General features: G+C 47.3%; 1 protein-coding gene and 1 long non-coding RNA gene across 4 annotated transcripts in view; one reads left to right on the forward strand and one right to left on the reverse strand.

Moving 5' to 3' along the window:
• Positions 1–1,655: 1,655 nt before the first annotated feature.
• Positions 1,656–17,862, forward strand: part of HNF4A (hepatocyte nuclear factor 4 alpha) — a 67,260-nt gene continuing 51,053 nt past the window's right edge. Inside the window, exon 1 of the mRNA XM_023511900.1 lies at positions 1,656–1,798. Coding sequence (XP_023367668.1) covers positions 1,750–1,798 — 49 coding nt within the window. The 5' untranslated portion in view covers positions 1,656–1,749. The remainder of the gene's footprint in view (positions 1,799–17,862) is intronic.
• The window catches only part of LOC111724413, a 31,206-nt gene continuing 15,096 nt past the window's right edge, over positions 1,753–17,862 (reverse strand). Inside the window, exon 3 of one of the 3 annotated variants that reach the window (XR_002772707.1) lies at positions 1,753–1,824. This is a non-coding gene — a long non-coding RNA (uncharacterized LOC111724413). Of the gene's footprint in view, positions 1,825–2,935; positions 2,971–6,875; positions 7,265–17,862 lie in introns of those variants that run through there. The other 2 variants (XR_002772709.1, XR_002772708.1) reach the window with 2 other exon arrangements.

Genomic DNA, 17,862 nt, shown 5'->3' on the forward strand with positions numbered 1-17,862 from the left:
TGGTCATTGGTACCCAAGCCAGACCTGGGCACATTTTCCCCTCTGTACCCCCAAAAGTCCAATGCAGTGGTTCTTTCTGGTCCCTCCCTCTCTCAGCTCCAGGGAGGGTCAAAAGATAAAAGGGAATTGGGTTTGGGGGAGATGTGGTTGGGAAAAAAACAGCTCAACCAGAAGATCAGGGGAGGGGACTAATAGCCCGTTCTGCCCCCTATGCAAAGGCTAGAACAATTCGGGTAAGTGCATGTATTATTACTCCATTTTACAGATGAGAAAAATGAGGCTTCAGGTGAGTATAAATTTCCAAATGGTGGAAATGAATGAAATAAGAAAACCCGGGACACTGGTGTGAGATTATTATTGTCAGATTTTATCTTCCCTATTTCACTCTTTCGTCATGGGCTCTTCTCAAATGCAGCATCAGAAATGGTGAGCCTGAGCGATCACCTGGGATTCCCACCCTATGGTGGCACCTTTTAATTGTTTCTACCGTGGTTCAAACTCCGAGTTTCTCCTCTGAGCTGGGAGGCAAGAAAGTAAAGGGGTTAAGACACTGATCTTTTGCACTAGAGGGCAGATTCAAAAGCTGCTTCTTGGGTGGCGCCTGTGGCTCAAAGGAGTAGGGTGCTGGCCCCATATGCTGGAGGTGGTGGGTTCAAACCCAGCCCCGGCCAAAAAAAAAAAAAATCAGCTTCTTGGTGCCTCAGTTTTTACATCTATGAAATGGGGGTGGGAACTATGCCGGTTCAATGCAATTAGGGGGGTAGGTGCTGGCAAACTGAGCAGTTCAAACATGCCAGTGCTTGTCATTCTCCCTATCCTGGTGCTCAGGACACAGCAGGGCCAGTTCAGACAGCACAGGCTTTGGGAGCAGATGACACTGAAATCTAATTCCTTGTCTGCGCCTTACTAGCCATGTGGCCTCATGCTACTTAATCCAGGAATTCATGCACCACTTATATGTCCATAACATTCTGGGAAATTGGCATAGGGTTGGCAAAATTTCTCCCCACCTGATACAAGAATATTCATAGTTTTTTTTTAATCTAACATTTACTTTCAGCATGGTTTTATGAAAGAAAGCACATTTTAATGCACCCAAAACCATCAATGGGGGGGTGAAACGGGACCTCTTTGAGGTGACTGAGTCATTACCTATGAGAATCTAGGTAACCAACGTCTCTCTCTGCCTCAATTTCCTCATCTCGGGGCTTAATTTAGATGTGGCAATGCCTGTATGCAGCTCCCAGCACCCAGTAGGCACTCAATAAACACAGTTCTCCACCCTCCTTTTCTCTCCCACCCCTCCCTCGCTTCCCGACTCCTTCCTACATCGTGCCACACCCATAGTTTGGAGCCATAAAACCCAACCCAGGTTGGACTCTTACCTCTCCAGCCCTCCTGCTCAGTCTCTTCCCTCAGTTTTGGGGGCTGGTGTCCCTTACCTCTGGCTCCAGGTACCCCTAACCCCACCGTACAGGACTGGGGCCCGAGTGGACCTCGGGTCTGGCCAGGTCGCCATTACCATGGTGACAGCAGCAGTCCCCAGCCACAGGTTCCCTAAGTGACTGGTTACTCTTTAACGTATCCACCCACCTTGGGTGATTAGAAGAATCAATAAGATAACCGGCTGGTGGCAGCTGGCTGCGCTCGCTGCCTTCCTGGTGGACTGGCTCCTGGTGGCCGTACTGCTGTGGTGTGTGGGCCCCGGCTCCTCCATGCCCCGGGGTCTCCAGCTGGTTGGGCTTGGCCATGGTCAGTGTGAACGCGTCCCTCGGGGCTCCGGTGGAGAGTCCTTATGGTAAGTGGGCTGCGGACAGGGGAGGACTGGACAGAGCACGACAAGGATCAGTTTGAGAGGCCACAGGACGCCTCCCTGTGTGTTTCTCATGGTCCCAAAGCCCTTCCAGGGGCTCCTCTCCACTCAGAGACCTGTGGCTGGCTCAGCTGATCTCAGGCTGGGCCTGTTGGGTGTGGGAAGTGCTGGGAGGGGCTCTACCCCAGGGCAGGGGCTTGGCTCACTTTGCCGGCCTGCCCTGAGGCTTTTCTGGGAATGCAGCTCAGGGGTCTTTCCAGAATTCCACAGAGTGTGGGGTTCCAGAAGCATCTCCCAGCTTTGCTGAGGGGCAAGCTGAGGTCCACAAAGAGTCTTGATGGGCTGGGGTCATGTAGCTGGTGTCTGGTCTACCCCAGGAGGGGACCCAAGCAGGTAAATGCCTTCAGACCATCGGCCGGGTCCCTCCACACCTGTAGAAAGGGCCGCACGGCACAGGGCATCGGAAAAGGAGAATATCTTGTGGTGAATGTGTAAAACTCAGACGCAAGGCCAGGCAAGTGTGTTACTGGCAGCGAAGGGCTGTGCTACTCGGGGTGACCCCAGCTTGGCCCTCAGTAGAGGGAGGAGGTAAATAAAGCAGTGCATCTTTACTCTGGAATGCCGTCCCTTTGCTGACTGGAAGACTGTAGATGGAGGTCTCTTCTCAGCTGTCTACCGAGAAGGAAGACCCTCCAGGTTCCGCAAGGTGAAAACAGCAAGCTGATGAACGTGTTCGGTTTCTGACAAAGCGGATGTCGATGTATATGTGTACATATGCGTTTGATATTTGCATAGCAAATTTGTTGAAGGGCACAAAGAAGCTGGTGACACTTTTGTTTGTGAGCAAGGAGATTCAAGAGGATGTTTGTCTTACTTTTTCTGGATTCTTAAAAAAATGAGGTGCAGGCTCGGTGCCTGTGGCTCAAGCAGCTAAGGCGCAGGCCACAGACACCTGAGCTGGCGGGGTTCGAATCCAGCCGGCCTGCCAAACAACAATGATGGTTGCAACCAAAACATAGCCGGGCGTTGTGGTGGGCGCCTGTAGTCCCAGCTACTTGGGAAGCTGAGGCAGGATAATCGCTTGAGCCCAGGAGTTGGAGGTTGCTGTGAGCTGTGATGGTACTGCACTCTACCCAGGGTGACAGCTTGAAGCTTTGCTTCAAAAAAAAAAAAAAAAAAGAAGTGCATTTTAAAAATCACATGCATGTAAAGAGCTTGACCTCTGGAATCCAATAGCTCTCAGTTCTAGTTCTGTGACTTGACTCAAATTTGTCAATGTCTCTTTGCCTCTGTGACTTTCTTTCTGAAGTAGAGACACCACTGGGATGTGTCTTAGGGTCACTGTGGATAGCTAAAGGGGACCAAGAGTGTAAAGTCCCCCACACCAGGGACTCACAAATATTACTTCACATCATCGTTAGCTCAGGACAGATGGCCAGTGCATGACAGAATCAGGGACTGGCCTCCTGACTCTGGTCCAGGAGGATCTTTTTGGCTTTGCCCCACTGTTAAGTAGGATTAGACATCCTGGAAGTAGCAGAGGCCAAAGAACCAAACTCCTCGAGGACCCATCCCACACACCAGCTGTGTGACTTTGGGCAAGACACTTCCCCTCTCTGAACCTATTTCCTCCTCTGTAAAATGGAGATAACAACAGAACCTTTCTCTCCGAGGAGGGGGGATTAGAGGAGACAACAGAGCTAAAGGGCGAGGCATCCCTTAATCTACAAGACCTGGTGTAAAGACACCAAGCACAACTTGGCTGAGCCTGTGACCAGAGGAAGACCTTGCACTTCTCAAAGGGACTGGACAGGCAGGTCCCACAGGACAGCCCAGGTCCTTGAGCAGGAGGCCCCACAGAGTCCCTCTCAGGGGATAATACAACGGTGATTTGACCTGACAGCCTCTTTTTTTCAGACAGGAGCCTCAAGCTGTCCCCCTGGGTAGAGTGCCATGGCATCTCAGCTCACAGCAACCTCCAACTCCTGGGCTCAAGCAAGTCTCCTGCCTGAGCCTCCCAAGTAGCTGGCCCAGGTAGCTGGGACTATAGGCGCCCGCCACAACGCCCAGCTATTTTTTGGTTGCAGCCATCATTGTTGTTTGGTGGGCCCGGGCTGGATTTGAACCCACCACCTTGGGTGTATGTGGCTGGTGCCTTAGCCACTTGAGCCACAGGAACGGAGCCAACCTGACAGCCTCTTACTGTCTCCAGGTCGCTGCACCTGGTAGGACGCCCTCGTGTTCCTCCATCTCGGCCCCTAGCAAGCCTTCAGCAATTGTTAGAACGGCTGGTTGGGTGGATGGTGGATGTTCTTTACCCATTAGTTCATCCAGTTCTCACAACCACTGTGTCTGAGATAAATAATATTGTCATCTTAATAAATAATATTGTCATCTCTTCTCAAGGGGAGAAGAGAAATCTAAGGCTCAGGATTATTTTTTCTTTTTCTTTGTTGTTGGGATTATTTTTTCTTTCTTTCTTTCTTTTATTTTTTTCGAGACAGAGCCTCAAGCTATCCCCCTGGGTAGAGTGCCATGGCATCACAGCTCATAGCAACCTCCAACTCCTGGGCTCAAGCGCTTCTCCTGCCTCAGCCTCCCAAGTAGCTGGGACCACAGGCGCCCGCCACAACGCCCAGCTATTTTTTGGTTGCAGCCATCATTGTTGTTTGGTGGGCCCGGGCTGGATTTGAACCCACCACCTTGGGTGTATGTGGCTGGTGCCTTAGCCACTTGAGCCACAGGCGCCAAGCCTCTTTATTTTTTGAGACAGAGTCTCACTCTGTTGCTCTCAGTAGAGTCCTATGGTGTCATAGCTTATAGCAACCTCATCCTCTTGGGTACAAGTGATCCTCTTGCCTCAGCCTCCCAAGTAGCCACAGCGCCCACCTAGCTTTAGAGACAGGGTCTCACTCTTGTTCAGGATGTTTGGGATCTTTTGTTTTTTTTAAATCCTCTGACTCTAGACCTGCTGCAGTGTAGCTGATGAGGACGCTCTGGACCAGGCTGGGGATGTGGCTGAGCAGAGAAGGAGGGCTGCAATGACCGGGTTTGCAGCACACAGCAACAAAAGGGACACTTGTGCTGGAACAGTGGGACATTAGCTGTAGTAGTATGTGTGATAGGGCCTAAAGGCCCTGTTTTCTGGACAAAATAAGTCTGGGTTAGCATCTTAGAACTACTATCTCCTCCTCACTTTTTTCCTTTTCTTTTTTTTAAGCTATGTGGCCCTATAAGTCATTATCACCATTCAGAACTCTAGGGAGGTCTGTTGGGAGGCTCCAGAGAAAACTCACTTTCTGATAAAACAAATCCTGTTGTGGGGTTCTTGAGTGGGATAGCAATAACTATCTCCTGAGATGGCAATGGCAGAGGTGAGTTGCTGGGTAAGGGACATGGCACAGAACAGAGTGTGAGTTAGAGGGAGTGGAGGGCACGACTGTGGTGAGGACCAAAAGCAGGAATCCCCAAAGGGTGTGACCAGTGGCGACGCAGTAAGCACACAGGAAGACCTCGCTGTTCTTTTCCCGTCTTGGACCCGAGCAGGACTGTATCTAAAGAGCTGCACTTGGTGTGGACTTGGCCCTCCTCAGATTCTGGTGCTTCCAGGGCACCCTGGATTCGGCTTCATCCTTCTCACTGTGACTCTGATCAGATAGTTGTTGGTATGAATTGTGGTGTCTGTCTCTCCCGGCACCAGGCTGTAAACTCCCAGAGGTCTGGGACATTGGTAGTTTGCTCTCCTCACTTGGCTCACAATGCCTCATGCTGTGTGACTGGCACAGAAGAAATACTCCATAAGCATTCGAGGAGGGGCTTGGAAAGAGCTCTAGACGCTGGTCGTCGATGTCACCCACATCCGTCTCTTCCCCTCCCTCCTCTCTGCAGTCCTCATTGCGTTGGCTTGTGGCCCTTGTGTTTGTTCCTTTACGACCCATGGTGCCTGTCCCAGCACCAGGCATCACATCTGTACTTAAGCATCTCAAACTGGAGGCAGGAGGAGAAGAGGTTTTCCTTAATGCTCCTGTTTCTTGTGTCCCAGAAACCTCCCAGCAGATTTCCCAAGTTCAAGGGAAAAGATGAGAAAGTCAAGACTGGCCTAAATCAGTAATTTTTCTCTTGGGGTCTGGCACACTATGGCTCCACACAAAACTGAGGCTTTGGCATAGTCAAAGGGCTGTCAACCTCAGCACCGTGTACATGTTGGCTTGGGGAATTCTCTATCGTGGGGGTTGTCCTGTGCATTGTGGGATATTAAACGGCATCTGTGGCCTCTACTCAGTAGATGCCAGTAGCAGCTCCCATCAATCGTGCCAGCCAATAATGTCTCCAGCAAGACAAGTGTACCCCAGCACACGTGTAACACCAGTGTGTTATTGGTGAGCCAGAGCAGCTGCAGGGAAGTGTCCACCACACTTGTGTATTTTGTGACTCTTGTATTGCAGTATTTTCTTTAAGTGCCAGGATCTTGCTCAGAGGCAGATTTGGGGCTGCCCTGAGCGACTGTGCGGATAAGATACTACAGTGTACCTATCTGTGTACTAACCTGACTCCTGGCCTTATTGCTTTCCTACCCTTGTTTTCATTTCAGTAAGTTTCCCTTGGTTATTTATTTTGGCTCTTTGGTAGTTTGCAATTTCTGTTAGTACCTCAAATCTCCTAGAAGGCAAGGTCTATATTTGCCTGATTCTTTTTGTTATACATACTTACACAGGCTGCTCCATGTAGACTTTGATGAAAGTTAATTGAATGGATGAATGAATGGGAAGATGGATGGATGAATGAATGGATACCTGGGTTGGGGGATTGGTAGGTGGATTGATGGGTGGATGGATGGATGGTTGGAATAGATGGATGGGACAAATGGATGAATTAGTACTTATTTGTTCTATCAGAAAGTGAATTTTTCCAGAATAAGTGGATAGATGGGTGGATGAATTAATAAATAGATAGATAGGAATGGTGGAGAGATATGAAAATGCAGGTGATATACGGGTGAATAAGTAGTTGGACGGGTGGAGGGTAGGGGGAGGATGGATGGATGAGTGATATGATTGGTGGGCAGGTAGATTAAATGATGGATGGATGGATGGATGGATTACATAGGGTTGGCTGAGATGGCCTAGAATTGCTAATAACACCTTCAAAAGCTCTGGACAAAACAAGCAAGGAGACAAGTGATGACTTAGCCACTGGTCAATAATCCTCCATCAGGGTGGTACTGTGTCTGTTTCTAAGTGCTAGATGAGCCTAGTTTCCCCAGGTATGGAGGCTTAGTCCCTATGACCAACAGCATCAACCTCAGGCTAGAGCAGAGGCCGTCATCACGGTGGTTTGGTTCAGCAGCTTCCCCACTTAAAACTCCGTGAAGGTGGTGCTTTGCTCCAGCTCCCTGCTCCTCAATTTCTTAATCCAGCCAATGAAGGATGGTGGTTGTAAAGATTCCATGAGCTAATGAAAGAGAAAAGGTGATGCAAACTATAACATGCTTTGTCCCTGTGAAAGGCTGATGGGTCCTAAGTTGGTGGGACAGGGGACTGTGTCTGGAAGGCTAGGGCTGTTCCCACCCTTCATTCCCGCAGTCTAGTCTCCGCCCACTCCTTTCCCACCTCCCCTCTCCATGTCATCATCCCCTCCCACCTCAATTCAGACTTCAGCCCCTGGGATTCATAAACCCAGCTGTATGGGCAAAACTTTCTTTTTTTTTTTTTTTTTGAGACAGAGTCTCACTATGTCACCCTCGGTAGAGTGCCGTGGCATCACAACTCACTCACTCACAGCAACCTCAAACTCTTGGGCTTAAGCGATTCTCTTGCCTCAGCCTTCCAAGTAGCTGGGACTACAGGCTCCTGCCACAGCGCCCAGCTGTATTTTGGTTATAGTTGTCATTGTTGTTTGGCGGGCCTAGGCTAGGTTCGAATCTGCCACCTTCTGGTGTATGTGGGCAGTGCCCTAGCCGCTGAGCTATGGGCTCCGAGCCCATGGGAAACTTTCTTTTTTTTTTTTTAGTGTACAGGCTTTATTATTATTATTATTATTGTTTTTATTAAATTATAACTTTGTACATTGATGTATTTATGGGGCCCGTGTAAAACTTTTTTAAACCAACATATTTCAGGGCTCCACTCCAGACTCAGTGAATCAGAATCTCCTGGCGTGAGTAGTAAGAACCTGTAACTTTTTACTGAATTCCTTACGTATTTTGGGTATCCAGGTCATCTGGAATATGCCAAACCATTGTCTTACTTTGTCCCATTTAGGAAAGGGAGGAAATGGACCCCCAGAGTGTGTTCTGTCTCCCTCTTCTCCCAGAAGCCTCCTGCATCCATTCATTCGTTGTTTGCTTACGTGTCTACTGGGGCTCCAGGTGTGCGAGATGTTTTGCTAGGCACTGGAGGAAGATGTGAGGTTAAAACTTGGCTTCAGATCCCAGATGCGCCCAATTTGGTGGGAAGACACCAAGCCAGTAGCAAACAAGGACAGAGGGCCATCGTGTGGCTCAATAGGGCACTGAGGGACTCAGAGGGTCTTGGGAGGAGGGGGACAGGCCAGGGGGCTGTTCGCTTGGAGGTGTGGATATCTAAGCTGAAACCTGAACATTTAGCAGGAGTCAGCCAGAAGAAGCGAGAGAAGAGTGTTGCAGCTGAGGGAACAGCATATGCAAAGGTCTGGAGCCTGGCTACACACCACACTCATTTCACTTGCACTTGACTGCATTTAATTCTGTCCTTCATTGTAGGTATCTTGGGACCCATCTGGTTGTTTCATGAATGATTTATCTTGTTCCTAAAGGCATCCCGAGATGCGTTTTAAGTGCAGGAACTGTGTCTTCCATTTTTTTCTGACTTACCTGCGTCTAGCATAAGGATGGGTCTACAAGGAGGAAATACATTTGTTTCCATTTCAGCCTCTTCTATGTGATGGGCAGGATGCTGGCTATGTTATGTTTCCTCCCTGTTAATTCTTGAAATAACCCTCAAAGTTATTTTAGAAACAAAGACATTGAGAGTCAGAGTTGTTAGATGACTTTCCCTGCACCACACAGCAAGTAGGTATTAAAATCCAGCCTGGCACCAATATTTATTCTTCCATCTGCCCTTGTCATCCCTCGTAATAGCATCCAAGGGGCTCAGACTCTGGAGTCAGGCTGCCTGGGTTCAGATGATCAGCTAGTCGCTGTGTGACCTCAAGTAAATTTACTCCGTCTTTTGTGCCTTAACGCTCCATTTGTCAAATGGGGGTGAGAATTACAGCATCTAGGGCACACCTTTTGGCTGTCACGAGACAAACTGAAATGAATTGAGGTCCCAGGATGCAACTGTCTGGCTGGAGAGTCAGGACAAGGCTTTGTTACAAGCCTCCTATTGCCCTATGACGCCCGGGGTCTCTTCTTCAGGGGCACTGGTTCATGGCTGTGAGCGTGCGTGGCTTCTTTACAATGGAGGAGCAAATAGGAGGCATAGAAATGGAGATGTAGACAGGCCCAGAAGATGGCTGTGGCCCTGGGTGGCTGCCTGTGACCTCACTCAAGTCATTCTGCTGCTTCTGTATCTCCTCTTCTGAGAAATGGAGGCATGACAATCGCTTGGCTCAGCGGGTGTCACACAAGGGCAGAGTCAGGACAGATGCTCCTGGATTCATTTTGAGGGTAATGGGGAAGGGGTGTGTTCAAATGGACCAGACTCACCTCATCCTGCAACCTCTGGTTCAATCAGAGACACTCCATTTTTGACTTTTGAATGAATCATTTAATGAAAGGACTCCACAGTTCAAAAATGTTTGGAAAACCAGAAGACTAGAACCATGTCTTTTAAATTGTCATCTTCACCCAGTAATGGGTCATGCAATTGATTAGATCGTGTTAGTTCCAGCAGTACTAGATGATGTAACAAGTAAACCCAAAATTTAAGTTAGACGTTTATTTATCTTTGTCCTGTAGTCATCCAGGGATCCCAGAAATGGCCCTGACCCAGAGTAACAGAAACATCACTTCTAGTCACACTCCATTGATGAGAACTAGTTACATGGCCCTAGCTAAGTGCAAAGGAGTCTGGGACATGTGGTCCTTAGCTGGGCAGAACTAGCTCTAGGCCAGGCGCCATGGCTCACACCTGTAATCCTAGTACTCTGGGAGGCTGAGACAGGTAGATTGCTTGAACTCATGAGTTCAAGACCAGCCTGAGCAAGAGCGAGACCCCATCTCTAAAAATAGCTGGGCATTGTGGCAGGTGCTTCTAGTCCCACCTACTCAGGAGGCTGAGGCAAGAGGATCACTTGAGCCCAAGAGTTTGAGGTTGCCATGAGCTATGACGTCACGGTGCTCTACCGAAGGTGACAAAGTGAAACTCTGTCTCAGGAAAAAAAAGAAAAGAAAAGAATGGAAACAACCCAAGTGCCCATCAACCCATGAATGGACTAACAAACTGTGGTATATGTATACCACGAAACATTATGCAGCCATAAAAAGATGGAGACTTTGGATGTGGCCCCCCTAGCTCAGTGAGTAGGGCGCTGGCCACATGCACTGAGGCTGGTGGGTTTGAACTCGATCTGGGCCAGCTAAAACAACAACAGCTGCAACAACAAAACAAATAAATAGCTGCTGGGCACCGCCTGTGGCTCAAAGGAGTAGGACACTGGCCCCATATACCGGAGGTGGTGGGTTCAAACCTGGCCCCGGCCAAAAACTGCAAAAAATAAAAATAAATAGCCGGGCATTGTGGGGGGCACTTGTGGCCCCAGCTGTTTGGGAGGCTGAGACAAGAGAATCACTTAAGCCCAAGAGTTTGAGATTGCTATGAGCTATGATGCCATGGCATTCTACCCAGGGCGACAACTTGAGACTCTGTCTCAAAAAAAAAAAAAAAAAAAAGATGGAGACTTTACATCTTTTATGTTTACATGGATGGAGCTGGAACATATTCTGCTTAGTAAAGTATCTCAAGAATGGAAGAAAAAGTATTCAATGTACTCAGTACTTTTATGAAACCAATATATAACCATCCACACTTTCACATGAATGTTAAAACACGACAATAGTCCAGAATGAAGGAGGGAAGAGGAGGGAGGGGAACTAAAGGGGGAGGTCCGGAGGAGGGAGGGTAATTGGTAGGACCTCACCTACTGTGCACAGTGCAAGGGTACATGTCAAAACTAATAAGAGAAGAGTATAAACACAACAAGTAGGTAAGTGAGGTGAAAGCTATGTTAACCAGTTTGATGTAAGCATTCTAAATTGTACATAAAATCAGAACATTGTATTCCATAAATGCATTAATGTACACAGTTATGATTTAATTAAAAATAAAGAAAAGAAAAGAAAAGAAAAAGAAATGCCTGGGGCTTGGGGGCCAGACACTGAACTTGGTATCAGAAGGCCCAGATCTGAGTCTTGGCTCATTCATTTTCTAGCTTTCAGTTGTTTTATCCTAATATAATACTTACTAGGGGTCAGGCACTGTTCCAAGTAAGTGCTATCTACAAATTAACTCCCTTAATCTTCACAGCTGCCCACTGAGGAAGGTACTGTCATCATACCCATTTCTCAAGAGGGAGAACAAAGGCTCAGAGAAGTTAAGTAGTTTACCCAAAGCCCATAGCTCACGAGATGCACAGCAGGGATTCAAACCTAAATACTGTATGAACAAGGATAATACTGGCTCGGCGCCCGTAGCACAGTGGTTACGGTGCCAACCACATACACTGAGGGTGGCATGTTCGAACCCAGCCCAGGCCAGCTAAACAACAACAACTACAACAAAAAATAGCCAGGCATTGTGGCAGGCACCTGTAGTCCCAGCTACTAGGGAGGCTGAGGCAAGAGAATCGCTTAAGCCCAAGAGTTTGAGGTTGCTGTGAGCTGTGATGCCACAGCACTCAACCCAGGGTGACAGCTTAAGACTCTGTCTCAAAAAATATATATATAAGGACAATACTACCTGCCCACAAACCCAAAATGTGAGAGGAATTTATCTCCTTCACACAGCTGTCCAGGGACACCCAACTCCTTCCTTCCTAGCTGGAAAATTGATTGATGACCTCTCATGAGAGGCCAACCACCTCCCTACACTGACCACTTCCTCAAGTTGACCTAATTCTCATAGACCAGACATGCACCACAAGTACGTGCCAGTACCGTAGGCCTAGTTCCTTATGTTGACCACCTCTGTACGTGGACCAGTTTGTTACAGTCCCTTGAGTGGTCAACTTGCAGAGGTTCTATTGTGTTGAGTTACCTCCACATGCGCTATAGCCCTTGGTACATGAGATCTCTCATACTAACAAGTTAACACATTACATTTATAACTGGGCAATCAAGACGTAGCAGCATAACCAGGACATTTAGAAAGACAATATAGAGGAACACACCAGGGAAGGAAGAAAGCAGCTACAATCGTTGCAGGTAGTAGCCTCTAGGTGATGGGGATCTGGTTCAGAAAATGCGGGAGCAACCATAAGCCTTGCAGCATTTGACTTTTTCAACTGTGTCCATATGCAGCTTCGATTAAAAAGTTAGAAAGGAAAGGAGGCGAATGAAACACTATTTCAAACACCCGAGAATTGGGGCAGAAAGTCATGGAGGGAAAAAGCAGCGTTACAGAAATTCAGGGTCAAATCCCAGCTGAAGACTCTCTGAGGGGTTTGCATAACCCTTAAAAAAGCTCAAGCTCTTTTCTTTGCCCAAAAAGGCCCTGCAGGCTCTGACTCTTGTCTGATAGTCTCTTGTTTTTCTCCCTTTTGCTGATCCGCGGCAGCCACACTGGCCTGTGACTGTCTTTCAGTCAAGCTACCTAAGGGGCCTTTGTACATATACTTCCCTCTGCTGAGAACACCTTCCCCCCAGACCTTCCCGTAGCTCATTCCTTCTCTCAGGTTGAGCTTCAGCTCAGATGTCCTCCACTCAGGACTTGGACACCCAAATCTAAGACTGGCCCACCTCGTCCATCACTGTCAATCCCATTATCCTCTATAGCTCTGACATGACACGTCCATAGATCTGTTTATCATCTATCTCCTTCACTACAACAGAAGCTCCATTACAGCGGGGAATCTGACTGTCTTGTTCCCTGCCATATCCCCAGCTTGGAGAACAATGCTTGGCACACAGTAGGCGCTCCATAAATGTCTGTGGAATGAGCAAATACAGATGAGGACAGCTGAGTCAGTGTGCTGAGCAGCTGGATGGGTCCGTGATGGAGGGAGGAAGCTGCAGCCTCTGCCTGGGCTCTGCCCTGGGTAAACAGGCCTCCCTCCGCCCAGACGGCCTCTGTTTGACAACTGTCTGCCGTGGGATTGACCACGCCTGGGCCACCAAACTGCAAAGGCCCCAGGGTTCCCTGGGACAAACAGTGGTGGCAACCATGCCTTGGGAGCTTACTAAGGAACAGGTCAAAAAGTTATTCAAATAGGCGGAGGAAGTGGTGAGACAGGGAGACGGCCAGGCAGCCCTTCCCTGGGCAGAGCCGAGAGAGGCCAGGGCACACCCTTGGGCAGCTTCCCAGGCGGGACTCAGCTGCCCTCAGGCTCAGTATGGAGACCAAGGAAGGAAACCCAGGTGTGGTCCCACCCTGGTCCTGACGTGCCACCTCTGGGCCTAAATTGAGAAAGCATGGGCAGATAAGTGGTCTTCGGGGAAAAAAGTCAGCGAAGACCGTCTTCAAACAAAATCTTCCCCGGAGGGCAGTTCACAGGAAGGATCTTCGAGGTGCAAGGGTTGAAGCAAGTGTGAGGTTCAGGAGGCTGCCTACCCTCAGCCCCTTGTCCCTCAGAGGAGCCCCAGATGGAAACCATCATTCTCTGAGGTCCTTCAGAAGTGGGATATAGCAGGTGGAAGCATCTAGAAGCTTGTAATCACCCAGAGACTCAGATTCAAGCCCCACAGTGTGACCTCGGGCAATTTTCTTCCCTTTTCTGAGCCTCGGTTACCCAAACAGTACCCCCTGCGTGGTTTCATCCTAATAGTGTATGCACAGCACAGAACCTGGCGCCGGGTAAACTCGTAAGAACAGGGAAAAGCAATGTTTGTGATTAGCTTCATAGCAGAAATGACCTAGGATGGGAACCTGAAGAGCCAATTCCTGGTCTTTGCTGGGGAACAGGAAAACATTTAACCATTCTGAACCTCAGTTTCCTCTTCTGCACGATATGATTTAAACTCATAAAAATGCTTTAAAGGAGGTTTGGTGATGGGGACTTTACCTCCTTCATGTTTACATGGATGGAGCTGGAAAATGTTCTTCTTAGCAAAGTATCTCAAGAATGGAAGAAAAAGTATCCAATGTATACAGCCCTATTATGAAACTAATTTATAGCTTTCATAGGAAAGCCATAACCTAATTATAGCCTTAGAATATGGAGAGGGGGAAAGGGGAGGGGAAGGGGTGGATGAGTGGAGGGAGGGTGATTGGTGGGGTCACCTCTATGGTTTATTTTACGAGGGTACATGTGAATCTTTCTAAAAGCAGAGTATGAATGTCTTAACACAATAACTAAGAAAATGACCTGAAGGCTATGGTAAGCAGTTTGATGAGAATATTTCAAATTGTATATGAAAACACCACACTGTACCTAGTGATTGCATTAATGTACACAGCTATGATTTAATAAAAAAATAAAATAAAATAAAAGGAGGTTTGGCACCCATGCTCAGCAGTTAGGGTGCTGGCCACATACACTGGGGCTGGTGGATTTGAACCCGGCCCGGGTCAACTAAACAACAGTGACAACAAGAACGAAACAATAGCCAGGCATTTTGTGGTGGGCCCCTCTAGTCCCAGCTACTTGGGAGGCTGAGGCAAGAGAATTGCTTAAGCCCAAGAGTTTGAGGTTGCTGTGAGCTGTAATGCCATGGCACTCTACCCAGGGCGACATAGTGAGACTCTGCTCCAAAAAAAAAAAAAAAGTGGTTTAAAGGAGACCAGAGGTTGAGGTCCAGCCCACTCAATTTTTTTTTTTTTTTTTGTAGAGACAGAGTTCTACCCTATGCCTTGAGCAGAGTACAATGGTGTCATAGCTCACTGCAACGTCAGACTCAGGCTGTGGGCATCCTGCTGCCTCAGACGCCGAAGCTACTGGGATTACAGGTGCTCACAGTGGCGCCTGGCTGGGTTTTTCAATGCTTTTCATGAGTCAGGGTCTAACTCTTGCTCTGACAAGCCTTGAACTCTGGAGCTCAAGCAATCCTCCAGCCTCAGCCTCTCAGTGTTGGGATTACAGGCATGAGCCACTGCGCCCAGCAGCCCACTCAATTTTTAAAAAAAATAAAATCTGAATTGACTGCTAACCATTAAAAATCTTGACTTCCAGTCTCTTTCAAAAAATTAAAAACTGGGAAGGGCGTGTCTCATGCCTATAATCTTAGCACTTTGGGAGTCAGAGGCTGGAGGACTGCCTGATGTCAGGAGTTTGAGGCCAGCATGAGCAAAAGCAAGACTCCATCTTTACAAATAATAGGAAAATTAGCCAGGTGTGTAGTCTCAGCTACTCAAGAGGCAGGAGGATAGCTTAACCCCAGGAGTTTGAGGTTGCTGTGAGCTATGATGACGCCCCTGCATTCCACCCTTGGCAACAGAGTGAGACCCTGCCTCAAAAAAGAAACAAATTAAAAGTTTTGGCAACAGTGATTTCCCCTATGTCCATGAAGAGGAGTCTCCTAGAACTTAGACTGGGTGTGCTTTCTCACACTTGCCACAGTCCCCACTATTCCTTAGTGTCCCTACACTGATATTATATCAATGAATACAAACCATTATATCTGCTGCACTGTTTTTCTTACAGAAGAGTGAAATGTCTCATACCCCATCTGTTCCTTATGTTTCAGTTACCTCTCTGGGCATCAAGGGCTCTTAAGTTTGGGATTGCTAAGACCAAGGGAAAGCTCATTATATATAAGAGCAATCTTCGGTTTCCATAGATTTAGTATTTTTTAAAATGTGACTATGAGAACATTTAAAATTACATCTGTGTGTTGCACTGTATTTCTACCAGGCAGCGCTGGTCTAGTCCCTTCAATTCGCTGTCAACTCATCCTGTCTCCATTTTCTGTTACTGAGTGGACCACTTCTAGCCAAACCTCTTTAGCTGCGCCTTCTCCCCACACCCAAATTATCTTTGGTGTCTCTACCTTGCAGCCTGGCTACCCCTCAGTCCCAGGCCAGGCTCCAGGACTCCAGGCATATCTTCTAGAATTGTCCACATGGGCACTCTCACTCCCAGCCCCCATCTGGCAGCCATTGTGTTCTCTTTATCAAACATTCACATAAAACAATGGTCAATTTGAAACTTAATTACACACCCATTCTTCTGTCCTCTCACTTGTGAATTTACCCCAAATCCAGAGATTTGGGGGGTGGAGTTGGGATGGGGAGAGGCTTATTTTTTTCCCCTTCTTCAGCTGAGTGTCAATAGTTTTTCTAGAGATAAGGTGGGCTGAGTTTGGGGGAGGGACACAGGTCTGTGTACAGTGAAGGCACAGAGTTTTGTTTTTGGAAGAGACCCGTGTCCATAGCCCCTCTGGAGAGATGAGAGAACCCTGAAAACTTAGGGAGTTGGGAGGAAAAGGAATCTTGGCAGCAATGAAGGGTCCCTTCACAGGAGGAGGCCTAATGTGGTGGCTGAGACTTTGTGCTGCAGAGTTAGAACTACTCCAGCTTTAGGCCCTTGGATAGTTGCTTTACCTCTCTGACCCTCATCTGTACACTGAACAGTCTCCTCATCTGTTCAAGGAGGATAAATGAAGTTAAATGAGCTATCTTAGTTTGTCCTTGGCATGTAAAGGCTCCATAAACACCAGCTATGATTTTACCTTTTGACAAGCGACATTTTTTTGGAGTAAATTGGATTCTTTTTTATTTTACTTCTCTGTGTTTTCGTGATTCCTCTTTTTGATTTAGTAAAAGTAAGAAAAGTTAATCAGCGAAAGAGGAATAAAATTAAGTGAAAATGTCATCTACCCTTAGGGCTCCAATACCAGGTTTTAGAGCAAGAGAAAGGTAAGAGACCTTGTAGTTTAAACACACCCATAAAATAGCTTTATAAACTGAGGCCCAAGAGGAAAGGCGATTGAGCCAAAGTCTTACAAGTTAGTGGCAGAGCCTGGAACAGTGCGGTGGACTGGCAGAATTGAAAGAAAACATTGAGGTCACTAAGTTAGCCTTTCCCAAGATGAGATCACTCAGACAGAAGGAGTCTATTGTTAGATGTTTGAAAAATGTTGGATTAAAGAAAGATGCAAAATCTCACCATTAGAGAACTTCTTAGACACACAGCAATGACTTGGCCACTCCATCTAAGAGACAGCGTGCAGGGCCCCTAGACAGGTGCCCTTGAAAACCATTAACACCTGTTGTTAGAGCTTTCTCTGACGCTAGGAGAAATACTATATTTTCGATATATTCCTTGCTGTTTTTTAAAAATAGTCTTCTCAACTTTTTTTAAGGGTTGTTTGTCAGTGTGCAAATTGTCTAGGTATTTTAAATATTATTATTATTATTATTATGAGACAGAGTCTCACTTTGTCACCCTCTGTAGAGTCCTGTAGCATCACAGCTCACAGCAACCTCCAACTCCTGGGCTCAAGCGATTCTCCTGCCTCCGCATCCCAAGTAGCTGGGACCACAGGCACCTGCCACAATGCTCGGCCATTTTTTGGTTGCAGCCATCACTGTTGCAGCCATCAAATCCTGCCCGGGCTGGATTTGAACCTGCCAGCTCAGATGCAGCATGTAGCTTGTGTCCTAGCCACTTGAGCCACAGGCGCCAAGCCTGCCCAGCTATTTTTTATTGCAGTTGTCATTATCATTTAGCTGGCCTGGCCAGATTCGAACCTGCCAGACTTATTTTTTAAAAATTATACTACCAAATTATCTGTTGCTGTTATATAGGAAGGCAGTTGGTTTTTTTTTCTTAACTTCATTTCTCTGTTTTTTAAAGGAGGAAAATTATAACTATGCAGAAAATACAGAGAATAATATTGTGAAAATCAATGAATTCACCGTTCATTTTCTCAAATCCTACGACATGGCAATATTTTCTTTGGATTTATTTTTTAT

The sequence above is a fragment of the Otolemur garnettii genome, unplaced genomic scaffold (assembly GCF_000181295.1).
Source record: "Otolemur garnettii isolate 467f Iridium unplaced genomic scaffold, OtoGar3 scaffold00023, whole genome shotgun sequence".
Classification (NCBI taxonomy): domain Eukaryota; kingdom Metazoa; phylum Chordata; class Mammalia; order Primates; family Galagidae; genus Otolemur; species Otolemur garnettii.